This window comes from Protomyctophum parallelum (genome assembly GCF_964188405.1).
Source record: "Protomyctophum parallelum genome assembly, chromosome: 4".
Taxonomy (NCBI): domain Eukaryota; kingdom Metazoa; phylum Chordata; class Actinopteri; order Myctophiformes; family Myctophidae; genus Protomyctophum; species Protomyctophum parallelum.
The window spans coordinates 4,919,621-4,945,896 of NC_139700.1; the positions used below are offsets into that span (position 1 = coordinate 4,919,621).

The 26,276-nt window shown below is 40.4% G+C and overlaps 1 protein-coding gene across 3 annotated transcripts; it reads left to right on the forward strand.

Moving 5' to 3' along the window:
- The first annotated feature begins 1,999 nt into the window (after positions 1-1,999).
- Positions 2,000-25,443, forward strand: vps4a (vacuolar protein sorting 4 homolog A). 3 transcript variants are annotated; one of them, XR_014569183.1, is made up of 12 exons: positions 2,000-2,175; positions 3,653-3,764; positions 4,639-4,783; positions 4,977-5,038; positions 5,802-5,921; positions 8,129-8,285; positions 9,282-9,430; positions 9,898-9,979; positions 11,273-11,492; positions 12,277-12,417; positions 14,065-14,982; positions 25,282-25,443. XR_014569183.1 is itself a non-coding variant. In XM_083763911.1 (11 exons), exons 1-11 carry the CDS (start codon positions 2,155-2,157, stop codon positions 14,164-14,166), a joined length of 1,311 nt encoding a protein of 436 aa, XP_083620037.1. In that variant the 5' UTR covers positions 2,000-2,154; the 3' UTR covers positions 14,167-15,483. The 3 variants fall into 3 exon arrangements, 2 of the variants coding, with proteins under 2 accessions (XP_083620037.1, XP_083620038.1); XM_083763911.1 differs by lacking the exon at positions 25,282-25,443 and having other exon boundaries at positions 14,065-15,483; XM_083763912.1 differs by lacking the exons at positions 2,000-2,175; positions 3,653-3,764; positions 4,639-4,783; positions 25,282-25,443 and adding an exon at positions 4,807-4,832 and having other exon boundaries at positions 14,065-15,483.
- Positions 25,444-26,276: the final 833 nt, after the last annotated feature.

The window sequence follows — 26,276 nt, forward strand, 5'->3', positions numbered from 1 at the left end:
GCATTATTCACACAGTCATCCTTGCTATTATCTCAAAGTTGTTTGCTTCTCCATTCCTTGGTGCCTGAAATTACTATTCTCCTTTTACCATTCAAGTCTAAATCCACAAGATCAGCATTATTATGTTTTGGCTTGAGTCCCAGATTTGGTTTCTGATCTGTTCTCAAATGACAGGAGTAGTGAGTACTGGTATGTTTCATTTTTACCAGAGACCAAACATTCTAAGAGCTGCTGTATCATAGCAGTAGTTGATGCCTATTAGATTATTATGGCATTTCTTACCTTGTACTTTTTGGCGCATTATAGGCTAAGAAGGTTTCATGTGTATAATAACTGTGATCTGAACGTTACATTATGGTCAGCTGCCATCAAAAATAAAACTACAATCACTCGCAAAATAATAAGCTAATGTCAAGTCAATGCTTGTATAGCTATATTTTCTCTACCATTGTTCTGCAATAGACAGTACAGTATGCCAGTGTACTAGCTAATCTAATTACAAATGCTCCTTCAATTCTCAGTTGTAGTTTATCAATGTCTGTACTGAAATGAGTTATGAATAAGAGTAATAACGTATATCATTTAAGCTTAACAAATGTTCACAACCTTCAGTCAGTGGTGCATAATAATCATATTTCTAAAGGGATCCTTTATCCTCAGTTGATCTAACCTGGTAGACCATCCCGGTCGTGGGATTCTCATTTAATTTAATTTCAGCAGAAATGAGATGTGAATTCCGTGACCGGGATGGATGGTTTTACCAGCCAGGCTACAGTTGATCCACAGTGTCCTTTTTTTGGCATCGGTGTAATATTATGTCCATTTGCTTATCTTGTAAAGCACATCACATCAGCACATGTTCGTAACCGATATGACCCGTAGGCTTCATATTTGGACCTTGATGTCTTACCAGTCATGTTTGGAATGGTTTACCCTTTGTATGAAAAGAGGACATAACAGTATTGCTGCATGATTCTGTTGGTTACACATTCTTTATTTTGTTCCTGTGAAGTCTCACACTGACATATGTTTCCTTCACAAAAGGCAATTAAAGGCAACGGGTACTGTGCAGCATGGTTCTGTAGTTGTGTATTCCTGAAAATCTGATTTGGACAAGGGGATTTTCCCGTGGCTGACAGTAAAATGTCAGAGAGATCATTTATTTACAAAAAGCATTATTGACAACTATTGTGAATCCCAATTATTTCATTTAACTTTTCCCCACTATGTTGATGTCTTGTTACTGAGGTATAACAATTATATATCGCCATGTCTGCAGGCAATGTTGGTAATTGTCATTATCTTTTACATGTTCACATTTAATAACTTAATAACTTGCCGAGCAGCCTGTTAAAATATTCATGACTTGTAGTGATGAATCAACTCCAAGTCTCCAACATGAACTATAGATTTGGCTCAGCTTGATGTGCAGAGATTCTGTCTGAGGTCTCAGTTTGCCGTGCTCACCCATCAAACTCCTTTGAAAACTGAATGTGGGTTTTTCTCCCCTCAAATAATTCAACCTAAAAGGAGTCAGCAATTTGTAAGAAAAATTGCTTCTGTTGTCTTTTCTTAAGTAATGCTTAATTTCTTTTTTTTATCTTTTTATTTTAATTTTTACCAAAGTTAATATCTGTGGCAGCTTGCGCCCAACACAATCATTTAGCAGATATTAAGTCGTAAAGACCAATAAGTGCTATGAAAGCACCTGTGACGTTCAAGTATTTTAGACTTTCTACCAAGCCTGCTTCCCACTAAATATTATGCAATGTATAATGGCAGTGTAATAATCTATCTTCAATGTAAATATCTACTAATTAAAGCTTTTAAACGTGTTTGTGTGAATTCTCATGAAACGTACAAAATATAACTAAGCTATGTAAGCTTTTAATAATAATACACATATTTGACATCTTATTTGAGCCTTATGAGTGTGATTTGGGGAAAACATCCATATGTCCGCTGGGAGGCGCCATGAACTGCCAATAATGAGAGCAAAGCAGAGATGTTGGCACGACAACAGCAGTGTTGATGCTAGACCGATGTAAAGCTGTCTTAAGTCTGTCCCCTTGAGAATACAGCACAGTTGGCAGGCTAGATTATCAAGACAACAGAGGGCCGAGACATTTGGGCGGACAGCAGAAGAGAGATGAAATGACAACGTCAACATTGCAGGTATGATTTAGCTAGCTGCTGAAGGTTAGCTAACAGCTAGCAATACAGAGCTAACAGCGTTAGTGAGCTGCATCATTTTCCTGCCATTGAACAGATTCCACCTGTGATTATTGCACTGATCACACTGGAAACTGGACAAATTGTATGAACGGCCTTATGTACGATTACACAAAGCGTCGTGGCAGGGTGCAGCCAACGATTGCCACATTATTATATTATGCTGCTAGCGTAACTTAATTGTGATTGTTAGCCTAGCTGCTGCTCACGTGAGCTAGCTGGCAGTGCCCACAACAGATGGTGCTGATGCTGACTAGCTAGTCAAACAAACATCTGGTTGTGTGTTTTGTTAGGGTTGACAACTTGACATTCTAGTGGAATAACTTCTGTCTCATACTGTAAACATAAATAACGACAACTATTGCTTGATATTAGGCTCTATTGCATCGTTTTGTTGGATACAGGGCGGCATGAGCACCTCAATGTACAATTGTCTATTTTGCACGGTACTGTACATCATTGTCTTATGCAACAAAATGACTGCAACTGGATATACAGGTTTTGTAGCAATAATTCATTGTCGAATGTTTAAGCATATGCCTAAGCATATGCAACATTTTCCAAATAAAGTTTTTAACATTTTGTCAAAAATAACCAATTTAACACAGAGGTACTCTTAACATGAACAAGAATGTGAATTCTTGAGCAAATAGACATAGTGTATTTTACGTCATGTCTGAGCAAATAGGCATAGTGTATTTTATGTCATGTCTGAGCAAATGGGCATAGTGTATTTTACGTCATGATGATGTACGATGATAAGAGCACCCCTCACTTCACACAGATGTGATTTTTGAGGGGAGCTAGCCCCTCCTATATTCAGCTATAGCAGGGGTAATTAGATTAGGCCGGGGTCCACAACTGTAGAATGATTGTGTTTGGGGGGGGGGCACAGTGTGCGTGCAAACACGAAGATTTATGTATATATTTCTGCACAGTAATGAGCAGGATAATATGTTACCTTAGAATTCAATATATGTAGACCTATTTGACAGTGCATAAACATAATTGCCTTGACAATAATGACAACGAGCACCAGCTACACACACACACACACCCTCTGCAGTGCTCTAGTCTAGTCTAAAGTGACTGAGGGACCCCTTGAATATGATTAAGTATTACTGTCATTATGGTAATCTCACACTTCATATCGCACACACCATACCTGTAACTTTCATTAGCCCTCTTATTATTCCCAGAATTAAAACAAAAAGATGATCATTTACGTCATATATATATATAGACGAGTAAATCTGCTATTTTCTCCTTACACAAAGTAAAAAAAAATTAAATTCCCATTGACAATGAATGGAGAATTTACGTCATGTGTCTGAGCAAATCGAAATGTTATGTCATGATGATGTACGAGTGCCCCTCGTGCCCCTCCCTTCACATGGGTGTGATTTTTATTTTCTTGTAGAAAGCGATTGATCTTGTTACCAAAGCCACAGAGGAGGACAAGGCAAAGAACTATGAGGAGGCCTTACGCCTTTATCAGCATGCCGTGGAATACTTCCTGCATGCTATCAAATGTGAGTACAATATTCATGCATTGCAGTCCTACAGTGTTGAATACCTCCGCAGTATCATGCTTGCCTTTAACACCCATCACCAAGAGAGCGATAGCCGGCCCGGAAGCGACAGAGGGTGTTTGCTTCTCCATGCAACCTATACGTTGCAATTCTTCCAATAGACAACCTTCTTCATTTGAAACACAAGTCCTATCTGCTTAAATATTACACCTCTATGGAAGGGATTATCTATTTTGTATCTGAAAGCCTTTGGTTTCACAAAAGTCCACTGTTATTATTATGAGCAACCTTGTCATCTCTTGTGAAGCGTGTGTTCTTTTGCTGTGATTTACACTTGACTGTTAACCGCATGTGCTCATTATCGCCAGTATGTGAGCAAAGTTATTTTCGGGAGCACTCACTCAACATCCTGCTTATGTTCAATTAAAAAAAAAAGAAATAAAAACGGAATGGGTAATAAATACATTTTTAGAAATGGCATACGCAGGATGTTCAATGATGTAGAACTTGCTTTGGAAATGGAATTCATCTTACATGCTGAAAAATAACACGTAGAAATATGCAGTGCTTCAAAGAGCTTATTGGCAGAAGGTTGCTTATCACATGACAAGTTCACAACAGTGGATTTGCTTGCCCACAATCAAACTTTTGTTTCTCACGAGGAGTATATTGAAGCAAAATGCGTCGTATCGCTTGCAGTACTGCGGCTAAGAGAGAGGAGGTCGGGGGCCAAATACACAATAACGCTAGGGGTTCTTGACATGAAAAACTTGAACCATTGAAAAAAATTCAGACAACTGTTAGGATTTAAGAAGACATTTCTTAACACATTCTGTGCTCATTTGTTTTACTGTGTGTATTTTCTTTTCTTCAGATGAAGCCCACAGTGACAAAGCGAAGGAAAGCATAAGAGGGAAGTGCATGCAGTACCTGGACAGAGCGGAGAAGCTAAAAGACTACCTGAAGAACAAAGAGAAGGGCGGCAAGAAGCCTGTGAAAGAGGCACAGGGCAATGACAAGTATGCTCACTATTATTAAACCTCTGAAAGAGGCCCAGGGCAATGACAAGTATGCTCACTCTTATTAAACCTGCGAAAGAGGCACAGGGCAATGAAAAGTATGCTCACTCTTAGCAGCAGAGACGACATTAACATTTTAGAGTGGTAGATGTTTGGCATTCTTCCTAATGTGTGCATCCTATATCCCTCCTAGGAGTGACAGTGACAGCGAGGGTGAGAACCCAGAGAGGAAGAAACTGCAGGAGCAACTTATGGGTGAGAGAGTGTGCACAATAATCTGTACAGTACATTTAAGAACCAGAGCGTGCATACATGCAATGCATAACAAATGTAATAACATTAGAATCTAATGTTGAGCTCTGTTGAACACTTTTTTTAGCCGGGGAATTCCTCAAAATGAAGGCGCTTAGAGTGCCAGCAGATATGGCAGCTTTTACTCTGAAAAGCCCTGCCTTCCGTTCCCTCCCAAAACCGGGAGTCCTAATCTTCCATTCTTAACTCGCGCTGGCGTCTTACTGGTTTTATATTATTTATCACATTTCGAACTTCGACAGATTATATAATTCAGCTGTGTAGTTGAATCATAACTAAAATATATATGACAGGTTACATGTTTGTCCACTTCTTTATTTCACCCGTCTCATAAATGTTAGTGTTTGGATTTTCCCAAGTTGAACAACACTTCCCAAATTCTATGCAGGTCTCATTGTAAAGATGAATCCCGAAATCAGATGCAATGATATTGATCTATAGCAGGGGTTCTCAACGTTTTTGGCCTGGGACCCACGGAAATGCTTTGGCCATGTCTCGTCTCCCGCCCCCCCCTCCCCACCCCAAATACAAATTGACCGCTATAATAATAGAGAAAAGATATCATAAATAAATACTGAAACCAGATATAATCATTAAGCATGTACTGTGTACTATGTAAACTCTAATTTCCATTTTCCAGCCGACCCCCAGGTTGAGAACGCCTGATCTATCTAACACCTTCTATTTGTGTATTTCTATTTTGCAGGTGCCATTGTAATGGAGAAACCCAACGTCAGATGGAATGATGTCGCTGGACTGGAGATGGCCAAGGAAGCTCTCAAGGAAGCCGTAATCCTGCCCATCAAATTTCCTCATCTCTTTACAGGTACTGTAAGGGTTGACCATAGTTACACGGTGGACATTTTGTCATTATCGAGAGATTTGAAAACTCCACCCCGTCGGACGCAAGAGGGCTACAGTCAGTGACACGTGATTATGAATCCCACCAATGTTCTAGGGTAGACCCGCCTCACCATGTGTCTGATTGGCTCCCGGGAAGGCATAGTTTTACTGAGGTTAGGCCGTTCGGGTTAGGTTTAGGGGGGTGCATACTTAGTTTAGACTAGTCATTGGTTAGACATGGGTTAAGGTTAGGTTTTGGTGTGCTGCCCCATGGGAGGTTAGGGTGAGGGTTTGAGATAGGTTGTAGTTGTAGGACTAATGACTGGTTGCAAAAACGAGAACTGTCAATCACAACGACTACTGGCCAATCACAGCGGGGCTTTCCTAGAACCGGTGGGATCCATAATAACTCGTCAGTGACGCGTATTCTATTCATAATAATACTCCAGGTCAGCGGTGGGCAACTTTGACGATGGAGAGGGCCACTATATTTCCACACTCACTCCAGAGGGCCAAATTGCATATTACTGTCGTAGCAAAAAAAATGCCGATCTACAAGCTCAAAACGCGTCGCACTGTGATGCGTTTTGAGCTTGTGGATCAGGTATTTTCGCTATTATTTCAATTGAAATCCTGAATATATTTTTTTTTAAATTGGAATCCTGAAAAGTAACATTTAATTTAAAATGCCTTTAATTATCCTTACCCGGGCCCAGGCCGTAGCGTAACGGTCTGGGCACCGGACTGGTAATCCAGTCGCAGTGTGCCGCGGGTTCGACTCCCGGACCCGACACGGCCTTTACTGCATGTCATCCCCCCATCTCTCTCCCGTTTCCTGTCAGCCTACTGTCTGTCCCTTCAAAAAATCAATAAAAGGCGTAAGCCGCAAAAAAAATATCTTTAAAAATAAAATAAAATTATCCTTACCCGTTCTGAATATATGAACAGCAAATTATGTTCAGTGTGGGGAATTGTTTACAGATGGTCTTGGGAAGTTGGGTTGGGCACAAAAGTGGATATGGATATGTTGCTGGGTGTCCAAGCGATAAGGAAATTAGGTCAAAATTCTGCTAAATATGACGTAAATTAAATCATGATGTATGATGATAAGAGTGCCCCTCACTTCACACAGGTGTGATTTTTCTTTAATAAAGTGATATGAGGTAGGGGCAGGCAATATGACAAAATATTATATCACAATATATTTTCAGAAATGATCACAATATTGATATTAATCTGGATATCATATTTTTTATATAATCTATATAATCAATTTGTTTTTATACTGATAGACTATTAGTTTGGTATGCAGATAGATAGATAGATGGATAGATTCTCCTTGGCTTTGACTGCTTCAGTTCAGAAGCGTTGCATTTAGAGTTATGGACCTGAGCTAGGCACTGACTAATATATCCAGCCAGGCAAGGGCAGAAGGTTCCTATAACGACAGTGGGTGCCCACCTTAGAGTAGCCTGCGCACACGCTTTTAGCGAGGTGCTAAGCAAGGGTTGTTTTGGTATATCAATCAATCCGTCCACTCCATGTGCGTGCGGCTGCACGCTGTTTCACCCACGTTTGGTTAAAAGTTATATCAAGTGATGTTTTAACATTACAAACTTTCTAAATAACTTTAGTATTCAACCGTTTCAACTTTCAACGTGTCGGGGTCCTAGCAAGTCCTTCTGTCTACAGAGAAGAGAACTGAGCCTAGCTGGATTCTGGGAGCGTGCAGATTTTTTTTGGCATGGAGAGATGTGTGCTAATAGTGTGGCTCGGTCGGAGATAGACCACGGACAAATAAACGGGTTTTTATTCACTAATAAATTCATTATTAATCTTATTGGAAAAATGGCTTCGTTAAGACCTCCATATTATTATGGTCAATGCCTGTGTGAAAAGTGGGAGCGATTGGTGCAGGCAATAAGGAGTTCGGTGGTGTTTCTGACATTCATTCATTCATTCAGACATTGTTAGAATTATAGTATGATGATGATGATGTTAATTTTACAAACTACATTCATTGGACATAACAAAAGACAATAACATTTTTTAATACTACTCATTAAGCTACTAATTTAGAAGAAAAGAAAAAGCGGGTCATGTCATCAGTATTCTACCCGAGGGCCGCGTTATGTTGCCCATGTATGCTCCAGGTTATGTAATGATGTCATATGACTATGTCTGCCCCAGGTAAGCGCACTCCATGGAGGGGCATCTTGCTGTTCGGCCCTCCGGGGACCGGGAAGTCCTACTTGGCCAAGGCTGTCGCCACAGAGGCCAACAACTCCACCTTCTTCTCCGTTTCCTCCTCAGACCTCATGTCCAAATGGCTCGGGGAGAGTGAGAAGTGGGTGTCCTTCTTACAATATACAACTGTTCATCGGGGGTTCTCCCCAAATGGGAACACCCGAGTTCCCAATTGTAGGAATCCTACATTTAGCATTTGTCATGTCTGTCACTACCTAGAACAGACTGGTTCCAAAACTGTTTCATGTCAAGGACCCCCAGATTTACATTTATTAGCCCACGGACCCCCCATTTGAAGAGACATGCCAGAGACCCCCATAAGAGAAGATTTTTACGGCTCTAGCAGTGATTCTCAACCCGCTTAATTTCAAGGAACCCCCCCCAGTTTGACATGCATTAGGCTACGGCATTTATATCTCTGGGTCCCCAATTTATATTGTAAAATCAATGTTAATCTAACTCTGAGAGTGTACAAATGGACCATTTGTAACTCTAAAAGTAACAGACCCATAAGGGTCCATTTGGTTCCTAACTATCATTTAGCTGTGGACCCCATGGAACTGCCTCAAGGACCCCTGGGGTTCCCCGGACCCCACTGACCTAGAAGAAATAGAAATCTCTGTTGGGTGTCTTTCCTTGATCACCACCCCACCCTACACTGTAAATCATTTCATAATCTAATGTTGGGGACAGGGGACGTGTTGCAGGAATGCTACAGTAAATACAAGTACCCGTGCCTTTTCAGATCAGATTCATACGAGGTTTTCCACTGGACACACACTGGTCTGATGAACCCATTCTGACCTGAGATCAGATTCTAAAAATGTCAGTCGTTCTTCGATTAAAAAAAAAATTAGCAGACCTACAAGCTCGTATCGCGCCACTCGGTGGCGCGATATGAGCTTGTAGATCTGCTATTTTTCAATGGCTAAAGCATAACACGATGCCGACACCAAAATGGGTGCCCGGTCAGAATGGGTTAAACTTCTTAATACATTCTCAAAAGGTCTCTGCCCCTCCAGTTTTATTTAATTTTAATTAAATATTTCTTTGACCTTGCTCCATCCATCCTTCACTTCCTCTCTCCGTCTCTCAGGCTGGTTAAAAACCTGTTTGAACTGGCTCGCCAGCAAAAACCTTCCATCATCTTCATAGACGAGGTGGACTCGCTGTGCGGCTCCAGGAATGAGAATGAGAGCGAGGCGGCCCGCAGGATCAAAACGGAGTTCCTGGTACAGATGCAAGGTGAGATGCTGTCCAGTGCATACTTATGCATGTCCAGTACATCCAGTACATGAACTTATAATGTGCCATTCATTCAGGTTGTAAGAGCCATTATGACCTAATGTTGTTTTTCCTAATTGATGACATCACTGCAGCTTGGTCAATGTCAAGGCCAGGCCAGTCCTGTTCTGAACAGCCGTTGAACAAGTTGAACATTGAACCTGTAACTAGAATCTGCCTTTTCTGTGAAAGGTCCAGATTAAAACTACTCGATTTCTGGATCTTGCAATTATGAATATTGCCCGAGTTTATTCAGTTTATTATGCCCGAGTTTATTCATGCCTAAAAGTAAATTTATTCCGTTTTTTCATGACTCTTTGTATTTTTGTATTTCAACAGTCGCAATTAGGGGCTGAAACAGCTCCCACACAGGCCTATGCTGCATGACACTATCAACTGTCCTATTGACTCCTGCTCTGATCTGTCAGGTGTGGGACAAAACAACGATGGGATCCTGGTCCTGGGAGCCACCAACATCCCCTGGGTCCTAGACGCTGCCATCCGCAGAAGGTCAGGGTCGACCTGAATGTAGACATTGTTAACTGTGTGTTTGAATGTGTCAGTGTCAGTTTCATACAGTATTGTCTATAAACTGTATACAGTACGTGTATATTAGTAAACATTTGGCTGTTTTTCTACGACATTATTTTATTCAAAAGCATATTCATCTTTCCATAATTGTGGAGACTAAAACGTATGTGTTGCTTGGCCAGACCTTCCAATAAATACAATTGGCTGTGTTTGTGGGGGGGGGGAAGCCAGACAGGGAACAGGTTCTTTGTTGCTGCATTAACCCATTCTGAACGGGCACCCATTTTGGTGTCAGCATCATGTTATGCTTTAGCTATTTAAAAATAGCAGATCTACAAGCTCATATCGCGCCACCGAGTGGCGCGATACGAGCTTGTAGGTCTGCTATTTTTGAAAAATCGAAGAGCGACTGACATTTTTTTTATCTGATCTCAGGTCAGAATGGGTTCATCAGACCAGTGTGTCCCCGGCGGAAACCTCGTATGAATCTGATCTCGGGTCAGAATGGGTTAACCGTTAACGGATCCTACAGCACCTGTCAGCAGGGGTGTTTAACTACGAGCAATAGGGTGGTTTTCCGCATGCAGGTGAAAAATGCATGCGGAACAAAATGTTTTCTAAATCCTGAAAGATTTCTGAAAAACCCATGTTTCTATGCCAGTCGTTCTCAAACTATTACATGTCGAGGAGCCCCAGAATTATCTGTTGCCCCTACTGGTACTCATAGCCACACACATAGGTTAACCCATTCTGACCTGAGATCAGATTCACACGAGGTTTCCACTGGACACACACTGGTCTGATCAACCCATTCTGACCTGAGATCAGATTAAAAAAATGTCAGTCGTTCGATTTTTCAAAAAATAGCAGACCTACAAGCTCGTAGCGCGCCACTCGGTGGCGCGCTATGAGCTTGTAGATCTGCTATTTTTCAATAGCTAAAGCATGACATGATGCCAACACCAAAATGGGTGCCCGTTCAGAATGGGTTAACACATAGTTTAACACGGTTCCTTGGAGTGGTTGCACCACTCAAAAACGTTTGCTCTGAAAGAATATATTATTCAAAGATATCAACCACATTTTCACGATTTTTCAAAAGCAGATCTACAAGCTCGTAGCGTGGCACTTGGAGCTTGTAGATCTGCTATTCTTCAACAGCTAAAGTATAACGTAATGTTTAAAACACCAAAAGGGGTTCCCATCCGGAGTGGGTTAATTTGACAAACGAATTCATGTGATTGACACCTCCTATTTTGCATCCTGATTCAGGTTTGAGAAGCGCATCTACATCCCTCTGCCTGAGGAGCCGGCCAGGTCCACGATGTTCCGCTTGCACCTCGGCAACACGCCACATAGCCTGAGCGAGCCCGACTTGCGGCAGCTGGCACACAAGACAGAGGGCTACTCTGGAGCCGACATCAGTATCATCGTCCGAGATGCGCTCATGCAGCCCGTCAGGAAAGTCCAGTCTGCCACGCACTTCAAAAAGGTGTGCTTGTTTTGCAGAGAGAGTAAAGGCCCACCGCATACTCCAGTTTTAGGTGATAACCTACTCACCACGGTGGTTGGGAAAACAACAACATGACGTCACTGAAGCCATGGCAATAAGTGACGCTCACCCCAACACATCTCTCCGTTTTTACTAACCGACATCATCTAAAACGTTGATATGTTGGCACCGGCCGAGTATAGATAAAGCATATCACTTCTGGGATCTCAGATCCCACCATGTTGTCTGTTTATGACTTTGTTTTGAATTAGTATGGATTATTGCTATAAACTAAGGTATGTGAGTTAGGGCTGTCAAGTTGACAATTAATTGTCACACAAATAATTGTGATTAACGATGTAATTGCATTGTTGGCATTGGAAATTGGAACGTTATGAATAGAAATTACATTTCTGTTTGCCTTTTAGGCTTTGTAATAAAAAAGTGCACAGGGCAGACATGACAAATAACCAAGAAATGACTGGCTTAATAGATTTTATACTTTAAAAAAGGTTTAGAAAATAGAGTAAATGGCTGATCTACCAGCTTACAACACGTCAAAGTGGTAAGAAATATTCTTTTGGTGTGGTAAAAAACATCTTTCATGACAAATAATAGCGATCATCTCAAATAATTGCGATTAGACGATTATGTAATAATTGTGACACTCCTAATGTGAGTGTGTTAGTGTTGCTTATTTGTGAAAACAAAATGGCGTGAAACATGGAACATACTAGATTGGATCAAGATGTAGTCTAAACGTTTCTGTATTGTGTACCTGTAGGTATGCGGTCCGTCCCGCAGTAACAGCCAGTTAATGGTGGATGACCTCTTGACCCCGTGCTCCCCCGGTGACCCTGCTGCCATGGAGATGACCTGGATGGAGGTGCCTAGTGACAAGTTACTGGAACCCATCGTGTGCATGGTGAGTGACGCACAACACTTACAGTAGAACACACTTTGGGCCCTGTTTTGGTCAGTGCTGAACCCCTTATCCCTACTTTTCTTTGCTTTTTTATTTTATTTATTTTATCATTTTTGAATAGTTCAAATAGCCAATCTACAAGCTCACAATGCGTTAATGTAAATCGACTAGTTGAACAATATTAATTAATGTTTTTCAAAATGGTAAAAATTAAAAAGGCAAAGAAGTTTCGGGATAAGGGGTTTAGCACTGACGGAAATAGAGCCCCGAGTCTCTAATGGCGTTGCCACAAAACCCACTAAAATGAAGCAACTGTTGTGAGTGTCACTCACTTTTTAACACTCTAATTGCCCGGGGTTATTTAATCCATTAAATGATAGCGCCCAATCGATTTATAGCAACGGAGCACTTTTACCGACGGACCGGATGTTATGCCGGATGTGGCTGTCCACTGTAGCAGCTAAATGTAGCCAAAACACTCTCGATGCGATCGACAACAACGGGAGGTAAGATTAAATCTATCGCGACTGGACAGCGGGGGCCCGTCTAACACATGATCTTTTCTTCGAATTGGACGGGATGATTTAGATCGCGAGTTACTAACGTGCGGCCAGTGGGGAGCAGGTACTTTATTGGAACCAAGGCTTGCAGACTTATTCCCAGTATACTGTTTTTATGCCACATACTCCTTGCTCTTCGCACATCCGCGGTCCCGGTCCCTGTGTACCACTGCAGAAAGAATCCCTCGTATCTCCTAATCTAGGGAGCTCTCCGTGGTTTTGATCAAATGGATATACTAAGCTCTTCATTTCTGACTTCTGACCTGCCTCTCGTTCAAAATATGAACGCGAGGGATCATCAAGCGATTTTATCGTAACAATAGCAAGGTAAGCAAGCAAAAATATGTCTCCCGATTTGTTTTCTTTACAGAGTAAAAGCGGACATATCTTCCCAGCGCCCCGAGCTTCTATTTTGAAAGAAATCCCGGTGCTGATTGTGTTAAACAATAGCAGATATATAAGCTCATTGCGCATTACTTCGTGCTGCACTGAGCTTGTAGATCTTCTATTTTAGAAGAATTTTGAACATTTGTGCAATGAATATATATATATAATATATTGTTTTTTCAAACTCAAATCATTGCTTCTATGGGTCCCCTATCCCAACATATTTTGGGATAGGGGTCTGCAGCCAACTACATAATTATATTAAAGGACCACTTCACCACTTTTCAACCTACGTTCATATAATTGGTCCTCACTAATGTTCATGATAAAATTCCACAATTTTTTTTCCTACTTGGGTCTGTGTCTCATGGGAGGGCTGTGGGGAGTTTAGAGAGTCCACCAGTGACATCATTGATTGGTGATCCAATCTAATAGAAACTGCAGGCTTTCTATTCCTGAAAAGTTGCAATGCAATAATGGAAGCCATCGTCCTCACGATAATACAAATCTAAATATTCTTTGAAAGAAATCTGCTTAACGATGATGTCACTGGTGGACGGGTTTCTGAACAAGTTTGAGAACCACTGGTATAGCAACATAATGTTTAGAAGACAACATTTCATAGACTTGGCCTCGGGTCTCAATGGTTTTAACCTTCATAGTATAGTAAATGTTTTGTGTGTTTCTCTGTGCCCTCCAGTCTGACATGCTGCGCTCTCTGGCCACCACACGACCCACGGTCAACTCTGAGGACTTGTTCAAGGTCAAGAAGTTCACAGACGACTTTGGAATGGAGGGTTGAGGGACAGGAGAGACATAATGTTGGAAGAAAGAAAGAAAGAAAGTGAACCCCTATTCCGCCTGAAGGGTTCAAGTACCACAAAAGAACAACGCTGGTGTGTAAGAAATACACTGAAGAATTGTATATTCTGTACTTCTAATCCACCCGTCCGGTTTTTGTCTTGTTTTATCCATGGAGGAAGTTGGAACAAGTGCAATAGAAAACAAAAAAATGCATCTTGGTAGAAAGCGATTTGCCGACTCTGTGATGTCAAGCCCCATTTCAGACAGTAGGCAGGCAAGTCTACCACATACAATAATTGTTTACATCAAACCGACATTGGCAAGAACATTAAAACAAATGATATGACAAATGTTTCCCTCTCTAAGCCTCCACTGGCGACCGAAGGGCTTTTTTGTTTTTGCCATCCTGCACTTTGTTTTGGGTCACAACAAATCCAGAAACTGTGACCTTTGAAAAGCTTTTGAAGGAAAGTTTGCGTGCGTGCGTGCGTGCGTGCGTGTGTGTGTTACATTTTGTGTTAATGTATTTATTAATTTTATTTGGTATTATTTAACAGCCTGTTCATGTTTATTTGGTTCTGCTAGAGTCACAACACACCCGACGTCTCTCTACAGCTAAACTTAACAAGTATTTGGAAACCTAAACCACTCATTTCACTTTCACAAAGAGCAGCTCATTTATTGTATAATTTTAAAAGTAATGATGGATGTTTCTGCCTCTGAAAACTAACCATTGGATATTCAAATTAGGAATATAGTAGTATCAACAGGGTTCCCAGGGTCAGGAAACTCCCGTTTCCCGGTCCTGGAAAAGGTTTTGAATTTTCTTCTTTTCTTTTTAAGGTCAGGTGGTTCAGATATTTATTTCCAAACAGTGTTAGCACTATTTTATTTATTCATATCACCTATTTCAATTTGTTTTACTGTACGACAGACTGACCCACTTCATAGTTTCTTGTTGAAGGTGAGAGATGTTTACACTTGAGTACCGTATATCCTCTGTTGACCATGTTATGTCAGCGAGTTCAATGTTTGGGAGTTATTTTGTTAGGTCAAGAAGTAGACCTATTGCAAATAAAATGGGTCCCTCAAAGATAGTTAGTTAGTTTATTGACACAAATGTATAAAACATTGGGTCTAAACAATAATAGAAAACCCATGAATCAAAAACTTTAAAAGGTACAATACATTAAAATATACAATACACAACACAAAATCCCTTTACAACAGGAGCTTTCTATTGCTCCACAAGTGACAGGCAGGCATGTAGCATACGCAAAGTCTCTCTGTTGGTGTCCACAAAGAGTGAGCTCAAATCAATACCCTCACCTCCATACAGAGTACCATTTTTTTTTTAAACATGACGGATATGAAGATGCAGGATTAGAAAGCCAGATAACTTTGAACAAAGCATAGTTATTTGTCAACGTTCAGTATTACACTTGAATGCTGGTTCTTTGTGTAATGCAGCCATACCAACCAATAATATCACACTACAAATTCTGCTTTTAAGTTATTTCATGGTCACTATCTGCCTAATTGAGTAATCCTGCTTGTTGAGGTATCCCCCTAACATTGTTTGTACAGTGTAGCTACTGGTTCAATTTATGGTCCAGAATTTTATCGTTGGCCCATGTAACCATGACTACTACTCTAACTTGAATTAATAAAAACTTCAATTTCAAATAATGTGACACATTTTGTTGTATAATTTCTAGCTGGTGATACCTAGCATATTGGGGTGGGCCAAGTAGTTGGATAAAAGGTTTCACCTGAATTCACAACTGTTTACAACCTGAGAAGATTACCTAATTGTCCTGATACCTCAACCTGAAACGGTTAAATATTAGGCCACAGCTAAAGCAGAGACGGGTTAGCACAGCATTCACTTGGCTACACTACCCCGTAACCCCAGCAGTCACTTGGTTACCCCAAGTGACTGGGAGTAACCTTTTCGCTCCCAGGCCGGCCAGGGAGCGACACAGACTCGGGCCAGGCCAGATCCAACGAGCTGTCCGCCGTCCCGGTATGACCCACCGTTCGGGCACGATCGCCGTTTTAATCCAAACATTTTAGAAATACTAGCCAGTGAAAGCTGCCTGTGTCTGCTCTGAGGAGGGTTTTTTTACTTGAGTAAAAGTACTATCCACGCACGTTACACACAGACTTCATTTATTTGGTATTAGTTACTGTCGAATTTAAATCATTGAATCTTATGAATGAACCAATATTGTTGTCCATGTATATCGTCACCCAAGTATGCATATCGAATTGTTTCCAGACTGTTTGTTCAAACTGCTGAGCTTATTGTACTCTACGTCCTAAACACTGTGGCTCGCTGTATGTTAAGATAAGATGTTCACAAGATTATTGGCTCAAACACAACAATTTTAAGTTGCCACTCTCGAGTCCAAATGCATGTTTTGAAGGCTAACACCCACAACATATAGGGCATAGCAGTGGCGCTCATTTTTTGTTTCCATTGATCCAGACAACCATAGAGATTTCCAAAAACACTTTATTATTATTTTAAGCCTATAGAATCAAGCCACCTGGGATCCTGGTGATTCTTGATTTTCTTTTCCTCCTCACAGAATCTAATGTTTTATGGTTATGATTCACCAGGATCCTGGGATGGCTTGATTCTAGGCTTAAAATAATTTATATGAATATTATATGAAACAGAAAATGTCTGCCACTGCTGTGCCCAAACCCGCATAGCATATAATATGAAGGTACTGTATAGGCAGTGGTGGAAAGTATCTAAGTACTAAGTTGGCCACAAGGCCCTTTGCTCACACTTAAATCTTTTCACTCTTCACTACTGACAGCTGTAAAGTGTTTGTATCAGCGCACTAGTTATTAATAGAAAGTTAAGAATAGAAAGAAACACTATAGACCCATGAGCGATTTCTGTGAATAACTGCTCTAGCCTGGTTAACCACTCCCCCTTGAAATCACACTGCATTTTGGAATGAAACGTATTGAAGGGGGAGTGGTTAACCAGGCTGTATCTGCTCTGCTATGAGATGGTACCGGATGGTACTGGACTCACATACAGGCTAGCCTCGGTCAAGTGATCTTCAGTGAAGGATTTAGAGCCATGCATACAACTTTGGGAAAAACTCATCCTTTTGAGCACATGTAAATGTGGCTCTTCATGAAAAGGTACAAAGTAAAAATGATCCCACAAGAGAATTGGAAACAACAGCCTCTACAATGCATGTCACTTTAATAAATAAATAAAACATGAATGTTTAATGACATTTTTTTTACTGTTTAATTAGATTGGATGGAAGGACAAAATAGAATATTTCAAATCAAACAAGCATACACAATCTTGACAATCATATTATACAAAATGGAATATATTGGATCATTTAAAGATGTCCACTGGTTCACTCCACTATAGCGTGTCCCCCGAAGATCCAAAGCAACAACAAAAAAAAAGATATAATAAATTAGTCAACGTTAACATTATGTCAACAGATTGTTGGATTTCATAACATTCTATCTTTCTTAATGTTGTTCTTGATACTCACAGCTGATCGGCCCAAAGGTCATGAGTTTGAGGGGTAGTCTTGCAATTCTGCGAGCGAAGCGTTTGGCCCTACTAGAGCAGGTCTGTCAATGGTGAGAGAATATGAGTAAATATACACAGGTGAATAGAAAACACAACAGACAGTCCTATTTTCGCCAGTTTTCGCCTTATTCCTAAACTTCTTTGCCTTTTTTTTTTACTATTTTGACAAACATTTTTGAATTGTTCAAATAGCCGATCTACAAGCGTGTCGATGTAGATCGGCTAGTTGAACAATGTTAAAATGTTTTCAAAATAGTAAATAAAAAGGCAAAGAAGTTTAGGTATAAGCGGTGTATAGCATGGCGAAAATAGAGCCAGTGGAGTATATTCACAGTACTTCCCGAACATCTGCACTAATACTGATTTAAAGGACCACTGCCAACATGTTTTTGTCTAATCACAGCTTTGACCATACACCACTGCCAACATGTTTTTGTAGGCTTTAGTTTAATGTTATATATATTTTGTCTGTTTACATTTACTCAAAGGTCAATAAAAAGAACAAAATATATATTCTGGCTAACATTACTGAGCCATTAAGGGGCTATTTTCAGTTTATTTTCAGCTTTTCAAATCGAATGTTAAAATGCATTCAAAATGCAACATAACAAAGCCTTGTCAGATAAAACCGTCATAGTGGAAATCCACGTCGGACTACCTATCTAAAGCAAGTTCATTTTCATACCATAATGAAATGAAAGGTAAAGGGTTCCTCACAGACCAAACAAACCACCGTATACTTTGTAAAAGGTTGGCAAGTGAATGAAATGGCGCAGTGTGAAACTTACAGGAGTACAAGAGGAGGTTGTCTTGTCACACATGTGGAGTGTACAGTGAAGGAAGAGGTCGCTGTGGCCGCTTCTTCCGAACAGGAAGAGCAGGGTAGAAAATCTAGCCTTGAGGGAAGCGCCGTTCTCATCCACTGTCACATGACGACCTGGACACCTAGGGGGTACAAATCGGTCCGGTTGTAAGCCCATGCCACATCACTATCTCATTCTCATCCCTCGTTCCTTTCCTTAGTAGTTTTACTAAATGCTGGAGTATTTCTATATTGCAGTATTGATACTTTTACTTAACTTAAGTAAAACACTTGAGTACTTTTTCCACCACTGGATTCCACCACACACACACACACACACACACACACACGCACACACACACACACACACACACACACACACACACACACACACACACACACACCATACCCCACTCCAACCCAACCCTCTATTTTATATTGTTCTGCTGAGGCTGAGGAAATTACACATACATGGTTCTGATGTAGTAGTATCGTTCGGAGTCTTCTGGGCTTGACGAGTGACTGGCGTAGCAGTCGTACAGAACGACCACAAACATCTCATCCATTTCCTGCACAGACACTTGTACGTGCAGGGTAGAGCCCACCGTCAAGGTGAGGTTACCTGCCGGGTAAGGCTCTGTGTAGTTGGCGTCCTGAAATAAGGTCACGGAGGCGTTGGGTGGTGAGGCCACTCTTGAAATGCTATTGTCCAACTCCATCCTGTCAAGGAAACATGGCACTTAAAAGGACCATACCGTACCAGTGGTATAATAATATTAATTAATTAATGATGAAAGATCATTTCTATTTGTTACGCACTTTATCTTCATTTCTGAAGACAATCTCAATTTGCTACATTGAAAGAGAAAGATAATAATAATTCAGGTATGTTTTCCTGCATATGAAATGTGCTATAGGCCTACAAATATAATGGTATGGCAGCAATTCATTTAAAGATGTTTTATAGATTAGTTTTAACTGTCGCATGTCTGTCATTACCGTTCTATATTCGGTTCCTGTGTTTTCAGCACCATTAGCAACTTTTATATATAGTAGGTTACTTACTGAATGAATGGACTGATAGCCGCAAGGCTGATCTCTGTGTACAAGGGATAGGTACAAGAAAAGGGGAAACTCATGGGTGTAGATCCATCGTTTTCAGGGTAGACAAATAAACTGTTGGAGTAGGTGGCATGGGTGCCGTTGGTCTGTAAGACAGAGGTTACATGAATGATCAGTCGAGTGAGTGAATATCTAGCCAGCTTGTAATCGATGTTATGGACTACATAATTAGACAGTGTAACAGCAAATCAGTCATACAATACATCAGAAGGTAATACAATGAGAAGACTAAGAGTTTAAAAGCCTTGGTCCTACTCCTAACACCCTAGTAGTGAGTACTATGTGAGATATTTTGTTTGGGTCCAAAGTGTTGGACATACATCACATGTTTCATGGCAATATACCCATTCCATTTTTTCTATATATTGTGTGAACATTTCTGACAATTTTCTCATGGTATTATATATTAAAATATATTATCTTGTTGTGCAAAGTTTCCATTTTGGCCTCAGGGTGGCATTAGAAGAAAGGTCAAAGTGTTGGATGGACAGATGGACCAATGAACTGACATTGCCATCTTTGCTTCTAGCTGGGCTAAAAAACACAATGCATGGTTTTACATCAGAACTCCTGTAACATAAGGTTCAGTTTAACCTCTTCTAACTCTAATGTGCTGTGCCCAAGAGCATCACTGTCGTAGCCTCCTGCAGCTGAATTATAAGTAGACACACACAAATCATATTGGAGAAGAGGACAGGACAAGACTTTTGTGTCTATTGAGAAAAATATTCTTCACAGTCTTCACAACAGCAGCAGCACAGAGTTGGTAGACAAAATGCTCACCTTGAACATGTTGCCACAGACGTTAGCCCGAGGTTGCACATGGTACCACACTCTGTCATCACGTACTGTGAAAGATGAGCAGGACTGGTCGGCCAGGTGACCAGAGGACACATTCAGCCCGAGTTGTGACTGGCTAGTGCCGGTAGTCAGGGCAATTTCAATTTGACTATGGCCACATATAACTTCAGAAACTGGAGGACGATGGGTACGTCACAGAGGGAAAAAATAAAGGGGAAAAGTGAAAAGACAGCAAGCAACAGTAAAATACATTCAGTAGCCTGGCTGCCTAACAATAGGCTATATCGCTGTCTAGCCTATTCATGTTTACCTCTTTTAGCACAGACAACGCCAGCAATTTCACCACGACCACATTTTCCGGTCACCTGACCTGTTGAATGGAAACAAGACCGCAAGGATTTATCCCAGTGATATCCTTTTAGACTAAGTGTTTGACTGTACTCTGTACTGTTTATATTTCTGACTAATAAAGTATTTAATCAATCACTTACTTGTATTCAAACCTTTAGGTATGCACAGTGCAAGCTCTGATTCGTCGCCTGTGCAGCTCACATCATCCAACCAGATGTTCATTTCTCCACTGTTCTCCCCTAAAGATCTACCCATTTGTGCTTCCAGCGCCCTGCCACAGCCCATTTGTCTACACACCACCTTGGCATCCTTCATGTCCCAGCCGTCGTCGCACACTGTCCCCCACTGCTCTTTGAAAAAGATCTCCACTCTGCCGGAGCAGACCTCGCTGCCTCCACTTATGAGGCGAATCGTCCCCTCTTTTATACCGACAGGCATGTCCTTGACCATATCCATATCGTCAGGAAAAATGACGATATCATGGATGGGAGACTCATCAGGGGTAGACACTTCAAGGGTATCTGCTAAAAGAGTATCTGCAATCAAGAATTCAGAGCCACCGAACAAGCTTTATTATAATATACCATATTATTAATTATACATAATAATGGCATACACACTATATGCTCAGTTTTCTGAACATTCTATACCCTATAGTGACAATATTGTTTAATTTTGTATTCACAATGTATTGAAATCCAGAAGTACAGTATGTGGTAAATACAGTATACTGTACTTACATATTTTCTAACTTACTTAGAATTTCGTAAAACAAATGTCAATAGTAGTTCACCCAAAAATGACTTATTTTCTATTTTCTCTACACACCCCATGAAGCCTTGAATTCATGACAATTTGCGGAGGTCATCAAATAGGAATGAGACAAAACATATATTGTTGTGCACAGCCTTTATAGAGGGTATGCGCATGCATAAAGAGTGGCAAAGTGAGTTTAACGTCGTTTGAGCTTGTAGATCTCAATAGAGAGCTTGTAGATCTGCTATTTTTCAATAGGTAAAGTATAAGAATGTAGTCATTATGCAGAATGTCCTGTTTCACAAGTTTGCGTATAAAATGTTTTAAAATATTTTAATTGATCTACAAGCTCATAATGTGTCGCATTGTGAGCTTGTAGATCGGCTATTTTCAAATTGCCGAAATGTATATAGGTATATATATTGAAGTGGTTAATCTAATAATATATCTGCTAATCTATCTAATAATATAAATCTATAAAGTAACTAGTAACTAAAGTTTTAAAATAAAGGTAGTGGAGTCAAGTACAATTACCTCAAAATTGTACTTAAGTAACAACTATCATGGGCTCTGTTTCGTCCATGCTAAACCCCTTATCCCTAAACGTTGCCTTTTTTACTATTTTGAAAAACATTTTTGAATAGTTCAACTAGCCGATCTACATCGGCACGTGAGCTTGTATTGTATATCGTTATCGGCTATTTGAACAATTCAAAAATGTTTTTCAAAATAGTAAAAAAATAAAAATAAAACGTTTAGGGATAAGGGATTTAGCATGGACATAAATAGAGACCCATATATCCAGTGGTGGAAAGTAACTAAGTATTTACTCACGTACTGTACTTAAGTACAATTTTGAGTTTTTTTTCTTTTTACTTTAGTGGAGATCTCAGAGGCAAATATTGTACTTTTTACTCCACTACAATTATTTGAAAACTTTAGTTACTAGTTACTTTGTAGATTTTTATTATTATTACAAAACATTATATACATTTCGCCCATTTGAAAATAGCCGATTTACAAGCATACAATACGTCGCGATGCAAAACATTGTGAGCTTGTAGATCGGCTATTTTCAAATATGGATGAACATGAAATGGGACATTCTGCAAAAGAGTACTTTCTACTTTTATTTTAATACCAGTAGGCTACTTTTACTCAAATATGTTTTTTTATTCCAGCCTTATACTAGTAACAGAGTATTTCTACATTGCAGTATTGATACTTTTACTTAAAGTAAATGATTTGAGTACTTTTCACACCACTGATCATATCAATAGGAGGACATTAGAGTCAGTTTACCTGTATCATCCAGGTCATCCTCTATTTCGATGAATGTATCCTCTGTATCCTCTTGAAGCAAGGAAAGAGAGGAGGAGCGGAGAGAACTAAAAGAGGATACAGTGACTGTCTGTATGAGCAGGACTAACAGAACAACCTGCACTCTCACCGTGGTCCACATCCTGGAGATCAGACAGAATATATACACAACTGGTTCAATGCAAAGCTGGAACATTTTACTTGCAGTCTAATGATTATGTTATTGTTACCACACCTGAAAATCACCACCAGGAAGAAATAGAGACACTTCTTTGACGGGTCGGATCCCTCTCCTTTTACCTTGCAGAGGTCACGTTAGAGAATTTATAAGCCTATGCTGGGGGTAATATAGGGAGATCAGTAAAACATGGACATGCTTGTTTGATATTATGGTTACTAGGTTATAACGATAACAATACACTTTATTTGTGGCTATCAAAACAAAAACAAGGTCACAGAAAACGGCAAGACCGATTAAAAGAGCACAGTTAGCTACTTTTGAGACGTATACATACAATAAAAGAGATTAGATAGATAGGCCTCTGTTGAACCCACGGGAGACATCCGGTCGCCAGAGGCGGCGGCACAATCGTTTTAGAGAAGTACTGTAAGTAAGCCATGCCGAGCCATGAGGCCCATTATAGCCTAGGGCAGGAGCCTATCTCCTGTTTCTTTTTGCTATGGGTATTCAATTAGATTAGGCCGGGGGCCACAACTGTAGAATGATTGTGTGCGAGGGGCCGCACAGTGTGCGCGCGAAGCGTGGAAATTTGTGGGTTCTCAAAATGCTTTTTGTGCTCAAACACGAAGATTTATGTATATTTCCGCACAGTAATAAGCAGGATAATATGTCTATACAGGTATATGCCACCTTAGAATAGATGTAGGGCTAAACCTATTTGACAGTGCATAAACAGCATTGCTTTGACATTAACGACCATCAGCTGGACGGACACACACACACACACACACACACACACTGCTGTGGGCAGTTCAGAAACCCGTCCACGACCACCAGTGACATCATCGTTAGGCAGATTGCTTTTTAAACAAGATTTATTTACGTGAGAATAGTTTATCAGACTATAAAGATCAGATTACATAGAGCAGTGATTCCCAAAGTGGGGTTCGGGGTCCGGGGACCCCCAGGGTCCTTGAGGCAGTTCCAGGGGGTCCCCAGGGAAATGGTTTGGAACCAAATGGACCCTTATGGGTCTGTAACTCTGAGAGTGTACAAATGGAACCAAATGGACCTGGAACCTGCAACTTTTCAGGACTAGAAAGCCTGCAGTTTATATTAGCTTGGATTCTCCATTGATGTCACTGTTGGGTGGGTTTCTGAACTGCCCACAGCCCTCCTATGTGACACAGACCGAGTAGAAAAAAACGTGTCATTTTATCATGATTATTAGTGAGGACCTATATATGAAGATAGGTTGAAAAGTGGTCCTTTAATGATTACAGTCATTATGGTAATCTCACAATTAATATCGCACACACCATACCTGTAACTTTTATTATCCCTCTTATTATTCTCAAAATTCTTCCAGGGGCCACAAGGGTGGCCCGCGGGCTGCCATTTGAATATCCCTGGGTTAACATCACATAGGTGAACACGGACATTGCTGTTCCTTGGAGTGGTTGCACCACTCAAAAAGAGTCACCTCCTGTTTCTGTAGTTTGAGGCAGCTTGGTGTACAAGTACACCCCCTGACGTGACGCTAGTATGTCGCAGGGACTTTCCCCAATCCAATCCAACCCTTGCTGCATGCCGAGTGCCAAGCAGGGATGTACAGTATTGGGTCCCATTTCTAGAATCTTTGGTATCGGACCCGGGCCGGGAATCGAACCCCGACCGCCCAGACTTAGGGAGGTTCAAGGCCAACCTTAAGTGTGCCCGGATCTCCGCTTTGTTCTAAAGGCCACTGAGCTGGTGAGATGCAGCAGGGTAAAACATCACACACAAAACCACTGTAGGCTTTACACTGTACACTCAATAATGAACAATAGTATATGTAACACTGTCCCTTTAACCCATTTTGGACGGGAACCCCTTTTGGTGTTAACATTATGTTATGCTTTAGCTATTGAAAAATAGCAGATCTACAAGCTCATAACGCGCCACCGAGTGGCGTGCTACGAGCGGCGTGCTACAAGCTTGTAGGTCTGCTATTTTTGAAAAATCAAAGAACGACTGACATAGAAACATAGCTTTTTCAGAAAACTGTCAGGATGTACCGTAGAAGACATTTTTAGAATCTGTTCTCAGGTCAGAATGGGTAAGGGGTGCCCACTGCCCAGGTCAAACATGAGGCCTCAAACCTGCCAGGTCATGTTTGACCATGAGCCTGATTTGAGTGTTTGGGGAGCTGGAAAAGGTTTTGAATTTGTTTCTTTTCTTTTTAAGGTCAGGTGGTTCAGATATTTATTTCCAAACCGTGTTAGCACTATTTATTTATTCATATCACCTATTTCAATTTGTTTTACTGTACGACAGACTGACCCACTTCATAGTTTCTTGTTGAAGGTGAGAGATGTTTACACTTTTTATATTATATATTATATATTATATCCTCTGTCGACCATGTTATGTCAGCGAGTTCAATGTTTGGGAGTTATTTTGTTAGGTCAAGAAGTTAAGAAGTAGACCTATTGCAAATAAAATGGGTCCCTCAAAGATAGTTAGTTAGTTTATTGACACAAATGTATAAAACATTGGGTTTAAACAATAATAGAAAACCCATGAATCAAAAACTTTAAAAGGTACAATACATTAAAATATACAATACACAACACAAAATCCCTTTACAACAGGAGCTTTCTATTGCTCCACAAGTGACAGGCAGGCATGTAGCATACGCAAAGTCTCTCTGTTGGTGTCCACAAAGAGTGAGCTCAAATCAATACCCTCACCTCCATACAGAAATGTTTTTTGAAAACATGACGAAAGCCAGATAACTTTGAACAAAGCATAGTTATTTGTCAACGTTCAGTATTACACTTGAATGCTGGTTCTTTGTGTAATGCAGCCATACCAACCAATAATATCACACTACAAATTCTGCTTTTAAGTTATTTCATGGTCACTATCTGCCTAATTGAGTAATCCTGCTTGTTGAGGTATCCCCCTAACATTGTTTGTACAGTGTAGCTACTGGTTCAATTTATGGTCCAGAATTTTATCGTTGGCCCATGTAACCATGACTACTACTCTAACTTGAATTAATAAAAACTTCAATTTCAAATAATGTGACACATTTTGTTGTATAATTTCTAGCTGGTGATACCTAGCATATTGGGTGGATCCAAGTAGTTGGATAAAAGGTTTCACCTGAATTCACAACTGTTTACAACCTGAGAAGATTACCTAATT